At 41.4% G+C, this 18,035-nt stretch overlaps 1 protein-coding gene and 1 long non-coding RNA gene across 3 annotated transcripts in view; one reads left to right on the top strand and one right to left on the bottom strand.

Annotated features, from left to right (window-relative positions):
* Positions 1–636: 636 nt before the first annotated feature.
* The window catches only part of LOC119241556 (uncharacterized), a 46,676-nt gene continuing 29,277 nt past the window's right edge, over positions 637–18,035 (bottom strand). The window contains exon 3 of the long non-coding RNA XR_005124336.1: positions 637–892. This is a non-coding gene — a long non-coding RNA (uncharacterized LOC119241556). The remainder of the gene's footprint in view (positions 893–18,035) is intronic.
* Positions 6,449–17,192, top strand: IFT22 (intraflagellar transport 22). Of its 2 annotated transcripts, XM_037506902.2 has the most exons (5): positions 6,449–6,600; positions 10,239–10,315; positions 10,438–10,527; positions 10,797–10,999; positions 11,577–16,029. In XM_037506902.2, exons 1-5 carry the CDS (start codon positions 6,562–6,564, stop codon positions 11,723–11,725), a joined length of 558 nt encoding a protein of 185 aa, XP_037362799.1. In that variant the 5' UTR covers positions 6,449–6,561; the 3' UTR covers positions 11,726–16,029. The 2 variants fall into 2 exon arrangements, with proteins under 2 accessions (XP_037362799.1, XP_037362800.1); XM_037506903.2 differs by lacking the exon at positions 10,239–10,315 and having other exon boundaries at positions 6,568–6,600; positions 11,577–17,192.

An 18,035-nucleotide genomic window follows, 5' to 3' on the forward strand; every position in this document is an offset into this window, starting at 1 on the left:
GGCGCAACTTGAGAGAGAATATAGAAATGTTTGTGCTGGAAATATTGGCAAACTTCACTCTATTCACAATGAAAGTGCATTTAATCTTTGACCTGGGAATTTATCCTACATAGACACCAGCAGAGGTCAGAAATGAGATGTCTATAGTGTTATTCACTGCAGCATGGCTTACAATAGTCTCAGGCTGGAAAGCACCAATATGTGCACAATGTACATAAAGTGGATCTGATTAATTAAAGTGGCACAGCTCCTCCCAGTACAATATCACACAGTGCGGAGGTTAAAGAGAAGATGAACTCTCTCCCTATAACATGGCAAGCTCTCCAAGCTACATTGTAAAGGAAGAAGTGGAAGATGTTAAACAGATTACATAGAGTGTGATATGTTCTGTACAATAAAAGGTGAAAAAGATCATACAGGAATATTTGCTTATATGAGCAAATAGTGTAAGAATACATGAGAAATTAAAACAGCAGTTTCTTTCTGGGGAAGGTGAGTGAGGTGGTGAACAGGAACGGGACTGATTCCTCAGAACTTCACTTTTTCTAACCTTATTTTTAACTACATGCACTTGTTGCCTATTTTAAAACATACACCCACACAAATAAACATAAGCAAAGCAAAATTAGTCTTGAATTTTATGGAAGAAAGTGAGTAGATCAAAGTATCCCACTTACTAAGGGGTCTCCTGAACTTTCTTTCTTCAATGCTCCTCCCTCATTCAGCTTCCAGCTCAGGGGTCCCAGGCTCTGGCATCCTCTCTCCTCCCCATGGCAAGAGGAGACCCTGCGCCCTCTCCAACTCGGGCCTTCCTGATTGCAGCTTTCCCATGAGAGGGTTGAAAGAGTCTTCCTGTGCTCCATCTCACAATAATTAGATCTCCAGATACAACCTATTAGAAAAAGTTTTAAATATATGGCCTTAAGACAACATAACTTCAATCCATACCAAGTGGCAAAAATAAAGTCTATAAAAATAATTATCTTTCTTGAAAGTCAAAAGGTACATGTTACATTATTTAAATAATATTAAGTAATGGGTTTTGTATTACCTGTGTCTCTGATGATTTAACAGTGGGATTTAGGTAACCCTGGAGAGACTGTCCCTCCCAGGACTATTCAATTCCCACTGACACTTAAGTTAACTAATAAACTAGCAGCCTACTGAGCACACCTTTCATATGCAAACCAATGATTCCAAAGTCCAGATCCAACCACCTCCATTTTGGGGCTGGTAAACTCTGGACCAAGATCTCCCTGCCCTAAAAACTCTAGGGCAAGGTATCAGCTACTAGAGACATCCAACATCCTGGAACCCACTGATAGTATTCAAACTAGCCAATCCTAATCCACTTACATGACTTTACTCATTCCTCACTGCAGAAAACACAGAAAAGTCTCCTGCCCATGTTCTCCTCTCCCCCCACCTGTCTCCTGACTGACACTGTTGCTTCCCTATATGATCCCCCCATGGGGTGATGTGCACCCTCCTCTTGGGAACTGTAACCATCTGACATTCAGTGACAATCATCTCCGGATCTACTGGGTTCGCCAAACATGAACAATAATAAAGTCTACATTTTATTTAATTTTTTTAAAGATTTATTTTATTTATACAAGAGCTGGGGTACAGGCCAGAGGCGCGGGAGGGTGAGAAGAATCACCAAAGACAGAGCGGGGAGCAGAACAGGCAGACAACCGAAAACACTGCTGAGGGGAGCAGCAGGCGAGACAGGGGAGGTCTGCAAAGCCATGAGGGAATCTCCCTGGCTGGCCGGGAATCAAAACCGCGCTGCAGAGGCTGCGGACAGCTTCACAGCGCTGTGCTCAACCCACAGTGCCACCGGGGAGGCCCAAAGCCTACATTTTAAAACAGCTTTATATGAGAATGGCATTTATTGAGAAAAAGTTCTAGAATCACTTGGTTAAATTTCAGTTCAAGAACTGGCCCAAGAAGAGACAATGCACCAAATCTGAATGCATTAGGAAGGTCAGTCTTTCTAGGAAAGCATAAAGGTTGGCACTCCACGGTGCAGATTTTCTGAGAAATCCACAGGCACGTCACAACAGTTCCGAGGCACTGCCAGCACATCTCTCTCCTGCATGATCTAATTTGTTCTTGAACAAAAACACAGTGTGGAAGGTGTGGAAATGAAGGTTTCTTAAGGTAATTTGTAGCTGTACAATAGCAAATACAGTGTACATAATATTCATTTTAAGCAAATGTTTTACACAGCATTTGAATCAAGCTAAGTTGAAAAAGCAGGAAATTAGCTAACTTCAGCTACAAGTGAAATAGCTACATATAAAGAAACTTCAGCAGGAATACATCATATGTTAGTCAGATGAATTAATTTATTTCTGATAGATTAAAACATATAAATGTCCCTCCTCAAAAAATAAGTAAAGCAAAGGAAAACCATAAAGTTTTAGTGTTCAAAAGGTGCAGTCATTTTAGTGGGGAAACTCGTGATTTGGGGTGTGGAGTGACTCAAAATCATCATGAATGTGTTATAAAGGCTTGAGAGTGCTACCAGTAACCATAGCTACCATGTCAACCACCTACCGTGCCAGGAGTTGGACTGAATTGCTCATAAGTCTCATCTCCTTCAATTCTCCTAACAACCCTTGGACTGTTTTAGAGGCTCCATTTCAGTGGATGGGAAACTAAGGCTCTGTATAAGTTATCTATTGCTACTTAATAAATTCCCCCCAAATTTAGCAACTTAAAGCAACAATAAACTTATGTTTTATCTCGCACAGTTCTATGGGTCAAGAATTTGGGGACAGCTGAGCTGTGCAGTTCTGGTTCAGAAATAAATTGTAGTCATCCAAAGGCTTGATTAAAGATGGAGGACTTGCTTCCAAAATGGCTCCCACATGGCAGGGAATTGATTGCAGTTGACAGGCAGGAGAACTCAGTTTCTCACCACGTAGAGCTCTCCACAGGGCTCCTTGTATCCCTGTGACTTGGCAGGTGGCTTGCTCTGGAACCACTGATGGAAGAGAGTCAAAGGCAGAAGCTACCATGTCTTTTTATGACCAGACTCAGAATTATCCTCAATAGCCAGTTGGTTATATGGCCCAGTCCTATTTAGTGTTGGAGGGGTACACAAGCGCAGGAATGCCAAGAGGTGAGAATCATGAAGACCATCTTGAACCCACAAATTTAAGTAATCTTCTTAAGATCACACAGCTAATTTCAAATTCTGCCTTACTCCAAAACCAACATTCTTTCCCCTGTACAACTGCCTCCCCAAAACCTCCATACGTGACATTGCCAGATGAAGACAAAAGGTCCTGGGTAAGCCACATCCCTGTTTCATTGTTTTTGCCAAAAGTTTTATCTTCAATCTGCTGGGAAATATTTTTTATATTGAGAGCATAACTCAGGCTTTCTAAGGGGAATTGATGAAAAATCATTTTTACTTTATTGACTGTGTGTGCCCTAAACCAAATTTGCTGAACCTCATTTCTGGCTAGTCCTTTATTAAAAAAGATAATAAGGGATGGCTGTATTAACAGAGAACAAAATATTTCCAGGTTGCAGACCATTTGGTGATCATTCCTATCTGTGAGAGTCGAACTGAATAGATTCAAATCTCTGCTGTGTGAAGAGGTGATTGAGGGGCATTTTTATTTTCCTGAATAACAGGAAATCCACAATTTATTCTTTAGTAATAAAAACTGCATGTGTAAGAATTGAGACCATCAAGGGTCAACTCAAATTAAAGATTTTATGACGGGCGGTTTTATTAAATCTTTTCAACAATTTATAGAAAGGATTTGAAATATGTCAAACATATTTCTTTAAGATTTTTTAAGTGAGAGCTTTTATTGCAGCGAGTCACAAAATCAGGAGAAATATTGCTCTTAGGTCATCCAGTCCTGGCCCCTGCCAATGTCAGTCTGCTCCCGTTAAAACCAAAGACCGGGAATTAAGTTGTCTGAAGTCAACCTCTTCTAATTAAAATGAAAGTCATAAAGCAAAGTATTTCAATAATCTACAATAATAATTCCAAATTTATATAGTGTATGTATCCAAGAAACATTAAGCAGGTCACATTTTTTATTTCTCTTACCTGGAAACAAAAACTAAAGTCCCCTGGAAGGTCTAAGGGAACATTCATTAACTTAAATATTTATAGAGTAAATGAATGTGTATGTGTGTGCACGTGCCTGTGTGTGTACTTACATGTGTATTGGGATAAGGGAGAAGAAAGTGACATTTACTGAGCACCTTGTGTGCACCAGGCTTTGAACTAGGTCCAGTGGACCCAAACATGAATAAAGCCCTTCAAAGAGGGACACAGCACACAGGGGATAAAGAAGCCCCCGGGCTCTGGACCCAACAGCTGGACACAGAGGAGACTTCGTATTTTTTTACAAAGAAAGAACTGGCGTAGTTGTAAAGGCTCAGGTACTGCTGGCTCCATGAGATCACTCATCATTTATCTTTCAGTAATAGCTTTAATCTTGAATCTTGAGACTCCAGACAGAAAAGCACTTGACAAAGTGCATAGCACCACATAGGTGGGCCTCTCCAGGTAGACGCGCTCCCTGGGGATGGACAGATCCATTTCTGAACCCAGCAGCTCCCCAAGCACCTGGCACTGGTTCTCCCAAAGTCCAACCATAGATCAACGTATATACTTCATGCCAAAAAGAGAGGGAAGGCAAAACTCCCCATTTTTCCAGGTGTGAGAAGGAACAACTTTTTGAGGTTCATAGAACTTTTGAAACTTTCAATTTTTAATACATACAAAAGAATGTGTGTAATATTTGATGGTTATGAAGCATTACTAATAAAAACAACCATCTGGGAGCATGTCATGGTGCCAAAAAGCAAGGAAGAGCTCACAGAAGGATAGACATGATTTCAAAAGGACACAGAAACCAGCTTTAAGGGACTCTTGTAGCCAAGTTTCTCCAAAAGCACCCCCTACCTCTGTCTCCCACATAGTCTTCCTGCACGGCCTTGGGGGCTCTCAGGGCTACTCTTGGAACATGTCAAGTTTATTACCACCTCAGCCTCTTTGCTATTGCTGTTCAGCTGGAACATTCTTCCCTCAAGTCTTTCACATGTTTTTTTTTTTTTTTTAAGGATTTATTTTATGCATTCAAGAGCTGGGGTACAGGCCAGAGATGCAGGGGGTGGAGGATTCACCAGAGACAGAGTGGGGAACAGAACAGGCAGACTGATCGAAATATACTGCTGAGGGGAGTAGCGGGCGAGACAGGAGAGGTCTGCTGCGCCGTATGGGTTTCTCTGGCCGTCCAGGAATTGAACTCGTGCTGCAGAGGCTGCCAATCATTTCATAGTGCGGTGCTTAACCCCTTGCGCCACTAGGGAGGCCCTCACATGGTTTCTTTGAGTTCTGTCCTCACTCACCATTCTGCTTTAATGTCACCTTGCACAAAGGGCTTGCCTAGACCACTCCATCCTTAATCGGCACCTTCACACTTTTGAGCTCCTAGGTGATCTATCTTTATTCATAGCACTCCCCACTAGTTAAAGTTGTCTCTCCTTGAAAATATATTTTTACTTACTTGTTTACTCAATATCTATCTACTCCGCTGGAAGGAAAGCTTCAAGAGAGACAGGTGCATCCCCACATCTAGAAGACTGCCTTGTCTAAAGTAGGGGTTCAAAAGCTATTTATGGAACCAGCCTATTCATGATGGCCTGGAATTGAGGTAGTCTCTTCCTTAGAGTTCACTTAGTAGATTTTTGTAATACAAAGACTATGCAAGATTTAGTATTGGGTTTATTTCACTACTTCTTGTCATACCAGTGCTTTGCGGGGCAGAGTATCCCAGCACTCTAGGCTCATAGACGCTTCATTCCACAGCCTCATCAGAGATTCTGGACTGGCTCTGTAATTTCAAGCTGACCTAATGACTCAATTTAGCAGCAGTGATTCCAGACACCTGCACTACACTGAACCACGCACACCAATTATCCTTTCTGTTTCTCCCAGATCAGCCGAATGACTGTGAGTGAATCCCTTTAGAGAGACCAGAATCTCATGCCCCCGCCCAATCTTTTCCAAACTGGGCCAGGGATCTGATAAACCCGTTCGCACGGTGGACATATCATAGCAGAGTGACAAGGCGTCAGACGCCTGTTTCCACCCCCTGCTCACCAGCTACGTGGCAAGTTTGAGCTTTCAGAATTAAACTGGGCAGAAAAAAAGGAGCTGGGGACTCCCCATTCCGCTCCCTGCGGAGCCTCATCCCTCGCATCTCTACATGAGAGCTGCCCGAGTCCGCAGGCCTCCCGGCTCAGAAGGAAGTCTGGGTCCCGGTCTTTCCTCCCCCTCCAGCCCTCTCCCTGCGCCTCGCACCCCCAAAACCCCTTCCCGCCTGCAGTGAGCGCTGCGTCTGCCCCGAACATTTCAGGCACCCTGGGCCCGCCCACTCCCGTCGGCCCCTGCGGGCCACCGCGTCTCCATGGAAACAAAGGTACCGGCTCTGCGCTGCGGCTTCCGCTCCGCCTAGAAGGCTACGATCTGGGACCGTGTTGTCGTGGGCTCTCCGGGCCATCGGGAGTCTGTCGGCGATGCTCAAGGCCAAGATCCTCTTCGTGGGGCCCTGCGAGGTGAGGCCAGGGCCGGCGCGGCGCGGGGTGGGGTGGCTAGCGGGGCCCAGGCGAGCGCGGGGCGCCCCGGGACTCTGCCAGGTGCCGGGAGGCCCGCGAGAAGCAAGAACCCTGCGGCACCGCGCCCACCTGCTGTGCGACCCTGCCACACGGTCAGCTCGGTGCTTCCAGACTTTGACCGGTTTTACTGAAACCCAAACCCAAGGTAGTGAGGGACAGTATGGAGCCAGAACCTAATCTCACGGCTTTTTCCTTTGCACCCGAGGTTGTGCCTAAGGAATATGTCTGTGGGACAGGAAAGCCAGGAGGAAAGACTAGAATATTCTGTGGTCTTGGAACAATTAGCTATTAATAGATGGGAGGTGGTGGTAGTGGGGATTAAATCGTTATCTACTTCACGCCATACATAAAAATAAAATTCACTTGGACTAAAGCTAAACGTATAAGAAAAACTGTGGATATAATAGATGAATATTCTCCAACTTCAGAACGCATCAGAGTCACCTGAAGGATTGTTAAAATATAAATTCTTGGGTCCAACCCCCAGAGTTTTGGCTCAGTCGGGCCTGAAAAGACCTGTGAATTCACATTCTGCTGATGCTGTTCTTCCAGAGACCACATATTGAGAACCACTGTAGTGGATCAATTTATGGAAACGTACTTTTTTGATCTTGAGATAATGAGTTCTTCATAAGCACAACACAAAAATGAAGACATCAGAAGAAATGGCAGGAAAGTTAAAACCTGGGGAAAGTGCAAAATGCAACACAAAGAATTGATAGGTAGAACACACACAAGATACATTTAAAGATCAGTAAAGAGAAACAACTCAATAGAAAATTGCACAATAGCAGACAAGAAATACAATTGTAATTAAGTATGAGAGGCTGCTCAGGCTCACAGTCACTGGAACACAAATTAAAAAGAGGGCACTTACCCATCAGATTGGATGAGAAAAGTTAAGACAATAACATATTTGTAGGGAAATGAGTACCCTAGATTCTGTTGATGGGGCTATATGTTGATAACATCTATTTTGGAGATCAGATTATCAAAATTTAAAATGTGCATACCCTTTAGTGGGGTATTTACAGTCTCTGGATCTACTGTAGCTACTAAATACTTTGTCAGTGTTCCACATTGATTGTGTACAATGTTGAACAGTTGGAAACACTGAAGTGTCCACCAAGAAGAGAATGCCTAAATAAAGTAAGGTACATTTTACTTGGAAAAGTGTGCAACAGGTAAACAAAAAGGTCAGGTCTTTATGTACTAACATAGAAAACTCTCCAAACTATTAAGTGAAATTGGCAAGTAACGACACTATGCATAGAATTATGAAAAGCAAAGCAAGCATAGATATCTTTTTTAAATGGAAATTCTCAAACATAAACAAAGGGAGAAAAAAAAGCAATGAATTCCTAGTACCCAGCTTCAACAAGAAAATACACTTCTGTAAAAATAATGACACATTTCTGCATATTCATAGCTCCCTCTTCCTCATTACTTTTCAAACTTAACAACCTTTCTATTCCTTTAACATGCTGTTCCTATTTCCTGCCCCAGTGCCTTTGCTATTCCTTCTGCTTTAAAGTCTTGGTTGGCTTGTCATTTAAACTTCATCTATTCAGCCTTCTCTGACCACCCAATTCAGTGTCTTTATCACATCACCCTGCTTTATTTTTATCCAGTGCTTATCACTGCCTCATCATTATTCAACAGCCTGTGGTAAAAGGTAGATAGATATACCTCGGGTGCATGACTAATGCAATTTCTTCATTTCCCATAAGAACTCTCCCCTCTAAGTACATTGGGCAATACACACACACATATACACATGTGTATGAATGTATATAAACTTTAAGGGCTTAGATGAAATATACACTTTTATAATTTTTTATGTATTGAGGTACATATAGAGGTACATTAAGGTATATATTAATTTGGAAATGCTGTTTTTATTCCATTTTTGCACTTCTTGCCACTTTTTAGTCAAGCTCCTCATCTGTACCTATGAGCCTATGTTATCTTTGTGAGTGAATCACCTGTCAGAGCTCATCATCTAAGTGATTTAAATGCAGCTCTTTTTGAATCTGAGTATGGCCCTGTCCCTGGAAATATATCCCAACTACGGAACTGTCCCTATAACCCCAGGCCATTTTTTTTATTCATTTATCCTACACATAAATACTCATAGTCTCCATAAACATAACCACTTGCTGTGTTATTTTTAAGGATATTAATCTGTGAGGCCACATCCACAGGCTAAGTCCCCCTTCTTTTTTTTCCCTTCTGATTGTGTCACGTGACCACTGTAGGTTAGGTCCCAAGCCCCCCAGCCTGGCATTGATTAAGGTCCTTCTAGTCAAGCAGTGGTTCCAAATAGAGGAAGTCAGAGAGTAGGGCATGCTTTGAGAAATTTTTATAAGGACTCAAATGCAAGAGATTCCTGTTCTTCTGAGGAATAATTTGGGGAAAAAAAAAAAAACTTGTTTTATATTCAGGCATATACAGCATTTGTTAAATGAAATGAATGATGCAAATGTATAGTAAATATCTGAAAAACAGATCATACTTGTTACCTTGGGGAGGGAATGGGATGGATGAACAGATGGAGGTTTTGGGTAGAAGAGTCAGGATGCTCTTTTCATAACTTTTTTTTACATGAATGCATCTTGTATTATCTAGAAGTGAAACAGTGCTATGTGAGTGTGGCACAGCCAACCGGGAGTTCCCAGACCAGGGACCCAGGTCTGACTTTGAACTTCTGTGTGACCTTGAACTGCCTTCCCCTTTCTGGGCCTCAGTGGCTTCATTTCTGTGACAGATGGTGGTTTTTTGAAGATAGGCGAGAAGCAAGTGAGAATAGAGATGCAAACTAACAATTTTTTTTCCATTGTTTTCAGGTTAACTGGGAGCCAGTGGGGGCCCTCACTGTGGGTAAAGCCCCCAGCAGCAGAGCCAGCACTGGAACCCCTATTCCCCAGGTTCCACCACAGTACAGCCAGGTCCACCCAGCCAAACAGCCCTCTGCCCTGGCATCTTGGAGCGGCTGTGGACTATTAATAAGCTAGCTATCATTGGGCTCATTGATGGTTTACTTTTCTACTCTTCAGCAAATATCTTTTTTTTTTTTTTTTTACCTTCTTGTTTGACTAATTTACTTTTTCATTCCTTGCTTTTAGTCTACTTGAACCTCCAGCAGAAAACAAATTCAACTCCAGCATAATTCAAATGTGAAACATGTTATTTCATAAAATATTGTTCTGTTTGTGTCCCACCCCACCTCACCCCTCCTCCCCTTTCTGATTTTTACTGAAAGAAAAGGAAATGTGGATGGTTTCATTCTAATTATACTGTCATTAAATGACTAATGATTTGGTCACAAACGTATGGGCAAAGCTCTGTAAGAAAGCAATGATTAGAACCAATGACTTTCTTTCAAAAAGTATGTTCTGTTTTGAAATTTAATCAGTGAATAAAATTTTATTCTGTTATTTTTTTCTCTTTCCTAAGAATTCTCTCCATTATGGAAAGAAAACCTCCAGACTCCTTTCATTTTTCTTTCCCAGCACTGTGGATTTCGTTCTTTTTCCCATTTCTTCAGCAAATATCTTTTATCATCTCCCTATCCACAGAGTGGTAAAACTGTTTTGGCCAACTTCCTGACAGAATCTTCTGACATCACAGAATATAACCCAACCCAAGGAGTGAGGTGAGCTCTGACAACTCTGTGTCCCAGAGAGTGCCTCTCCATCACCCACCCCCTATTTTTGGTGTCACACCCAAAGTATAACATTTCCTAAGTAGAGGTGCTGCTCTTGTTTTTATTTTTAGGATCCTGGAATTTGAAAATCCACACGTTACCAGCAACAACAAAGGCACAGGGTGTGAATTTGAACTATGGGATTGCGGTGGCGATCAAAAGTACGTTTCCTTAAGATGGGTTTGTTTCCTCAATGATTCAATGGTGCCACCAGGCACCTGGGACTTAAGCCTGGCATGGCTCCTAGTGTGCATCAGGGTCCTGATCAATTATTTGGTGACATATGTTTCTCATTAAGCTTTAGTGATTAGGTTATGCTATAATGAGATGTCACCCATCCGTTCATGAATACTAAGATATTGTTTTTAAAGTCCACCATCAGAAACCAGGGCCATTGAATATTCACTCTGAATCTGTTTCTGCCCTCTAGGTTCGAGTCTTGCTGGCCAGCCCTGATGAAGGACTCCCACGGAGTGGTGATTGTATTCAATGCTGACCTCCCCAGCCACCTGAAAGAAATAGAGATGTGGTATTCCTGCTTTGTCCAGCAGCAGTTCTTACAGGACACCCAGTGCCTGTTAATTGCACATCACAAACCAGGCTCAGGAAGTGATAAAGGAAACCTGTCTTTGTGTAAGGAGACCGGATCTTTCTGCTTTTGTCTTAAATGTTTTCAGTATTTGTACATTGCTCTGTGTCTGGAAACCAGCAGCTATGAACAGTTATTAAGCACCTCCTGTGTCCTAGGCATTTGTTTTTCTTATGATGTAAATCAAAATTGCCAGGCTGGAAGAATTGTCTTACCATCCAGGCCAAGATATAGATGCTCTAAAAGCAGCCAGATGCTAAGGGGAAAATGCCTGGTTTTAGCCACTCAGCAGTATTATCAGGGACAAGGCGAACCTCCAGTTTGCATGTGACACCCACCATCACAGTGTGAGCATGGAAAACAACTCACAGTGTTCAGAATTTTTTTCCTTTCTGGTATGAGAACAAAGAGGACCCAGGAATGTCTTGTAGAATAATATCCTATTGCCAAGTGGCAGTATGGTGAAACTGGCCTCTTAAATTCTGTCAAACAAGACACAGCTTTCTTTTGGGAACTTAGAAAGTTTTAACAAATTGGCATCTATAAGTTTCTGATCACTTGAGGATAGAAATGGCCCTTATTCAAAGTATATGTCTAATTTACTTTACTTTGCTTTTTAAGCGCCACCTTTGAACAGGCTGAAGCTAGTGCACTCGAATCTTGAGGATGATCCTGAAGAGATTCGGATGGAATTCATCAAATATTTAAAAAGCATAATCAACTCAATATCTGAGAGCAGAGACCGGGAAGAGATGTCAATTATCACCTAACTTCCTTTGTCTCAATTCCTCCACATCCTGAAAAAGGTCAGCCTCTTTCCCAGAGCAGATCTCAAATCTTACCCAGCTACTGATGTTTTCTTCTCACCATGACCCTGAGGGTTTCCTACTGAAAGGTATCAGTCAGCCAGGGAGTTGACTCACACTACTTATTCTCCGTCCTTTGTTCAGTTGAGAAGATTCTATTGTCAAATTCTGATTCCTTTGCTCCAGATCTCTCCCAAGAGTTGGAAAATTGAAGGTTCCCCCCGCTTCATATATATTGTTATGATAATTATAGAGTTATAACTGTCATAGCCCAGTGATACAAAAGTAGCTTCATCTGTGATTATTGGTTTGAGTGTTTTTCATTCCTTAATTTATTCAACAAATACCAACTTGTTGAGCATCTACTATGTGCTATACTGTTTGAGCTTCTCACCATGAACAGCATGAACAAAACAGAAAAAACCCTTGCCCTCACAGAGTTCCATTCTATTCTGTTCTGTTAAGTAAGAGTGAGGCAGAGTCAAAGACTGTACATCGAATATGCAAATAACTGCTGTCCCTTGCATATGCAAAAAAAATAATAGATTCATCACTTTCTATAATTGGGCTAAATCTCATGTTTCCATCTCCCTGGATAATGAGGGGACCTGGAGTCTTTGTGATGCCAAACAAAGTTACAATCGACCCTCATTCATGGATTCTGTCTGTAAATTCGTGTACTTGCTGAAATTTGTAACCCCCAAATCAATAATCACAGAACTTCCACAGTTATTAAGAGTAGCACAAAATCTGAATCATGGCCACTCATGTCCCCAGCTGAGGCAGAACAAGGTGACACTGTGCCGTCTTGTTTCAGCTAGATATTAAATATGTCTCCTTAATCTATTTAGTGCCACATTTTCCCATTTTTGTGCCTTGTGTTAGTATTTTTATTGGGTCAAAACCTTGTAAGCTTCCCAGCTTCCTGGATATAATCTCAAATTAGTCCCTGTGCACAGAGGCCGGGGAGAAATTGAAGAAAATTGCAGAATATTCTAGAATGATAGCAATTTTAATGAGCAAGGGAACTTATTTACAAAGATTGCCTTGAGTGACCATGAAACAGCAATTTTTTATAACCTCCCAGCTCCCACCTTCGCCACCAAATCTCAAAACTTTTATGTAAGCCTTAGTTCAGTCCAAACATACACAATTCAGAACATCTCAACAAAAAACTACCCATCACAGCACATTTTCTCAAGGCTGTGTCCTTGGGGCAGTTTATGGGCAGAGAGAGCAAATGAAACAGATATTCCTAGGAGAGGGAGTGAGAGTTCTCCAGTTTGGGTCTAGTTCAGGTCAACAGATCACATTCTCCTGACTGCCTTTCCAAATGACCCCCGATATAGTGTTCAAGTGCTGTCTAGTGACCCTCAGAGCAAAAAGGCTATGATGTGCCTTATGGAGAAAATACTTGTGTGAGATAAGCCTCATTCCAGTGTGAGTTATGTGCTTTTGGCTATGATTTCAATGTCATTGGATCAACAACACATATTAAATAGGTCTCTTTAGACAAAAGTACACATAAAACAAGGTTATATATTAATGGTAGATGACATTGTGATTAGAGGCTTGAGGAAACCTGAGCCTGTATTAGCGCCAGGAAGAATGGTTCATTACATACTAATCCAGTGTCCGTGACATGAATGATAGAATCAGCTGTATGTCCACCTCTTATAGTTCAAAAGTTTTCAGTTTAGATCAGTCTCTGGGATAAATATTTAATCAATTCAAGGTTACAATCTACTTCCTCGACCTTCTTTCTAAGATGGTGTCAGGGTGCCTAGACAGTGTCTGCCCTTATTGGGGTAGGGTAGCTGTGCCAAAAGCAGGTCCTCCGGCTTCCTCCCTGACTTCTGTCAAGGTCACTGGCCACCCTACTGGCCCTGGTAAGGCCCATGATCTAGGTTTTGCCCACAGAACTGTGGTGCCCAGGCTCACTCTGCCCCATCCTGGCTGGGCTGGTCCTGCTCATCTCTGTGAGCCGGCTGTGTCTTCCCTCCTTCCAGGATGCAATGTATCTGGATGGAAGGACCATTTAACCCCTAGCCACAGCTGGCCTATCCATTCTCAGCTGTTTCCTGGGAGAAAAACATGATTTTCAGGGAATCAAGAATATGGGAGATGAATATTTTCAAAATATTACCCCTGTTACAATAGTATGAAATGCAATGGATATTTTCATTATAAACCTACAAGAAGTTTATCTGATCACTTACGATATATTTTTTAAAATTTTAACAATAGTGTTACGATTTTTAAAGTGGTAGTAAAATATGTACATGACATAAGATTTATTGTTTAACTATTTCAAGTGTACAGTTGAGGGACATGAAGTACATTCACATTGTTGTGCACCATCACCACCACCTTCTCCAGAACTTTCTCTTTGTCCTAAGTGAAACTGCACCTGTTAAACACTAACTCTTCATCCCCTCTCCCCAGCCCCTGGCACTCACCGTTTTACTCTCTGTCACTATGAATTTGACTCCTCTACGGATCTCATATAAGTGGAATCAGTCAGAATTTGTCCTTTTATGTCTGACTTATTTCATAGAGCATAGTAACTTAGAGATTCATCCACATTGGAGAATGGGTCAGAATGTCCTTCTTTTTTAAGGCTAAATCATATTTCAGTGTATGGATAAGACCACATTTTGTTTATCTATTCTTCTATTGGTTATTCTGAATAATTTGCTAGGAACATTAGTGGCAATTCACTTAGGATGTTTTTGAGGAATATTAGTATTTAACTTCTCCAAGATCTGATTTTGATTTATATGTCATTGTTATCTGGACACCAGATCAGATGGGAAGGTGGAATACATATATATCCTCTAAAAAGTTTTACATTATCTTAGAGGAATTTAATCTTAAGTATTACTTCCTATAAAACGTGTTCTGTTGTCATAGTTCCTAATCTGTAAAAGTGGTCCATAGATAGAATGCTCAAAATAGCCAAAGATGGTGAGTTTGTAGCTTATTGTATAAGCAAGTTTGTTTTAATAATCTTAAGAGTTATTTTTATTCACAATATTTATATTTGTAATTCTTAACATAATCAACCTGAAAATACAGTAACGGGATAAGAAGTTAGACATAGATCTTTCCAAATTAGAGTTGAAGGAGAGGGGAGACACTTAAGAGAGATGAATAAATTTGTTTGTGAGGAGGGCTGAGATGTAGCTTTGTGGACAGCCTTTTGAGAGACAGGTTTTTGCAGGTAATGACGATTCCCTGGTAAATTGAGACTGAATGATCACCAACTGTTAGTAAACTGACTGGATTATCTGTGAGCTCAATATAAGCGCAGGATAGCCTTTGTGTTCCCCAGCCTGCCCTAAGCTGGTACACATGTGAGAAACACAAAACAACATTAATGAGAACTGAAGCAAATCATCTTTACATAATAACTGCAGTAATAATCACAGAGCTTGCAAAACACAGCCCCCAAACAAAAATTATGTTGGGGCCTCCCTGGTGGTGCAAGGGGTTAAGACGCAACCTATGAAGCTATCCACAGCCACTGCAGCACAAGTTCGATCCCCAGCCAGGGAACTACCCACATGGCGCAACAGACCTCTCCTGTTTCACCTGCTGCTCCCCTCGGCAGTGTATTTCCGTCAGTCTGCCTCTTCTGCTCCCCACTCTGTCTCTGGTGAATCCTCTCACTCCCCGCACCTCTAGCCTGTACCCCAGTTCTTGTATGCATAAATAAATAATCTTAAAAAAATTATTTTATCTGATTTTTAAGGATGATCCAAGAGTGCAATAGAAAATTGCAGCTGTCATCTATATGAACTATCAGTCTCTCTAAGTCTTTGAAGAAAGGTGTTTTAAATTTTAACAGGCCACAGACACCCAAGTTACAAGAGAAATTCAATGACAAAGTCTCCCATCTTTCCTGTCCCTGAGCCCCAGTCCCCTCTCCAGAAGCCCCACACTTCTCTGTATTTTGTTGCCGGCAGCCTGAGCACATATAAACATGGAGATAGCAACAAAGGAATCTCTCTTCTACAACTTCCTTTTTTCACTCTTTTATTTTGGGCATTCATAAGACTATACTTGGAGCTGCATTGTTCTTTTTACAGCTGCATTATATGCCACACAACCATTTATGGTAGAATCTTATATTAGATCTTATGTTTATTGATGTACATTTTGATGATATGGAAAAACATGATTTGGGATATAAATATGTGGGACTAAACATATAGAATGTGGAATTAAAGGAAGTGCTTTCAACCATCAGCCCTTTGGGGGGTGAAGTATAAAATAAGATTGCTGGTCATTTCATCCTAGTTCAAAATAACTTCATAAAGCCATTTTCTAACTGCCCAAAGTGATTGCTGCTGTGCACATGCCAGCATGTGGTTGAGAGAAAATCACTTTCTTTCTGTCACAGATGTGGTAATGCACATGAAAGCTCTGAAAGCATAAACCAGCTTGCTCACAGGGGAAACTCAGAATCTCAGCATAATTTAAGTGAATGTGAGAAGGAGTGTATGAGTAAGTGAGACTGCATGGGGGACTCTGAGTGTGTGTGAGAGAGAGGTGGTGGGAGGAGCGTCCTTACAGGCATTGAGGTGTCACTGAAGGATTTTCACTGCAGATTTATGTAGTCAGAGCTCCATTTTAGAAAAACCCCTCTGACGGCAGCCTGAGGGTTGGAAGGATGACGAGCGTAACAATGGCTGTATCACTCCTGGGCTTGTGACTGTATCACTCCATTCTTCAAGGCCAGCATGGTCAAACCTCTACTCCATCTACATATCACCTTCTCTCTATCGACTCCCTTTGTCACTCTCTTATAAAAAGACACTTTCAATTGTATTTTGCACCCACCCAGATAATCCAGGATAATTTCCCTAAAGATCTTTAATCACATCTGCAAGGACACTTTTTCCAAGTAAAGGAACAGTTGCAGGTTCCAGGAATTAGGATCTGTTACCTTTGGGACCTTTATTCAGCCTACCAGAGATGCCATTCACTGAGGCATTGATGGAGGAGTTGCAGATTTAGAAGAAGGCATAACCACGATTAATCCAAGACATCCCGAAAAGCTGGGAAAAGGACAGAACTGGACACCATGCCTCTGTCATTTCCAATGTCTTATGGTAATTTGGCAAATGAGTCCACAGGTAAACACATCTGAAAGTGTAACCCTCTGAGACTGAACCTAGTAAAGCAACAACAGCAGGATAAATAACCATTTTTTAAGCCAAGCTAAGCAGAAAATGATTTGCAGGAAAAACCAGGGTCATATTTCTTTAAATCAATCCAATGACCAAGTAGTATTCTCAGACTACCTGTTGTAAGAACTGTGACTTCTTTACTTACATTGTAACTACAATGTCCATACCCAACATTGTTCAGGAAAGCTAATTATTTGTAACCAAAAAATACAGTTTTGATGATAACTAGCACATATAAGAATTAATTTTAAAAACAGTACTCCTGATACTCATTGAACTGTTTGCACCACTTAAGAAAATTACTTTGAACTATGACTCTTCTAGATCTTGACTTCAGTCTTCCATACCTGACTGCTGAGAATTTCATGAACATACTGGTCTTGGCTGATGCTCTTAACAATGTACTCTTTCCTTAGGCAAGAAGTGAAGGAAGTCCTCCCTCGTGGTATAGGGGTTAGTCTCAGTGCTATTATGTTGTCAGCAGTCACTGTGGCATGAGTTCGATCCCTGGCCAGGGAGCTAACCCACATGGTGCAACAGGCCTCTCCTGTCTCGCCCACTGCTCCCCTCAGCAGTGTGTTTTGGTAGATCTGCCAGTTCTGCCCCCCACTCTGTCTCTGGTGAATCCTCTAACACCCCTACCCCCACCCCTCCACACCTCTGGCCTAGACCCCAGTTCCTGTATGCATAAATAAATAAATCTTTTTTTTTTTTTAAAGGAGTGAAGGAATTCACACTTAAAAACCAAAACCAAAGAAATTAAATGAGGGAGGAAACACTTTGCTTTTGAACATTAAAAACATCACATATTTTTGATGTGACTTCTAAACCCCTTTATCAGTTAAATAATTCTCTACATTTATGATATGGGCCATTCTTCCTACCGAAGTTAAAAGCCAATGAAAATGTGTCTGCCAAGTATTCCCACTTCAAAAGGAAAGTTCTTGATGCTTTGATGTGAGCAACACCTCATTTATTTTCCTGCACTCTACAGTTCGTTCCTATCTAGGATTTTGGATCGCTTTTAAAAGTATGCATCCTTTCTCTAAAGCTGCAGGGCAGATTTACTCCACACTTAC

This window comes from Talpa occidentalis, unplaced genomic scaffold (assembly GCF_014898055.3).
Source record: "Talpa occidentalis isolate TD23 unplaced genomic scaffold, MPIMG_talOcc4v2.1 talOcc4.12, whole genome shotgun sequence".
NCBI lineage: Eukaryota > Metazoa > Chordata > Mammalia > Eulipotyphla > Talpidae > Talpa > Talpa occidentalis.

Bases quoted from the DNA above. Each gene is read 5' to 3' on its own strand.
- IFT22 (XM_037506902.2), top strand. From the start codon at position 6,562: ATGCTCAAGGCCAAGATCCTCTTCGTGGGGCCCTGCGAG. The intron at 10,316-10,437 runs GTGAGCTCTGAC...TTTTATTTTTAG, and splicing joins AACCCAACCCAAGGAGTGAG to GATCCTGGAATTTGAAAATC. The intron at 11,000-11,576 runs GTAAGGAGACCG...TTGCTTTTTAAG, and splicing joins TAAAGGAAACCTGTCTTTGT to CGCCACCTTTGAACAGGCTG.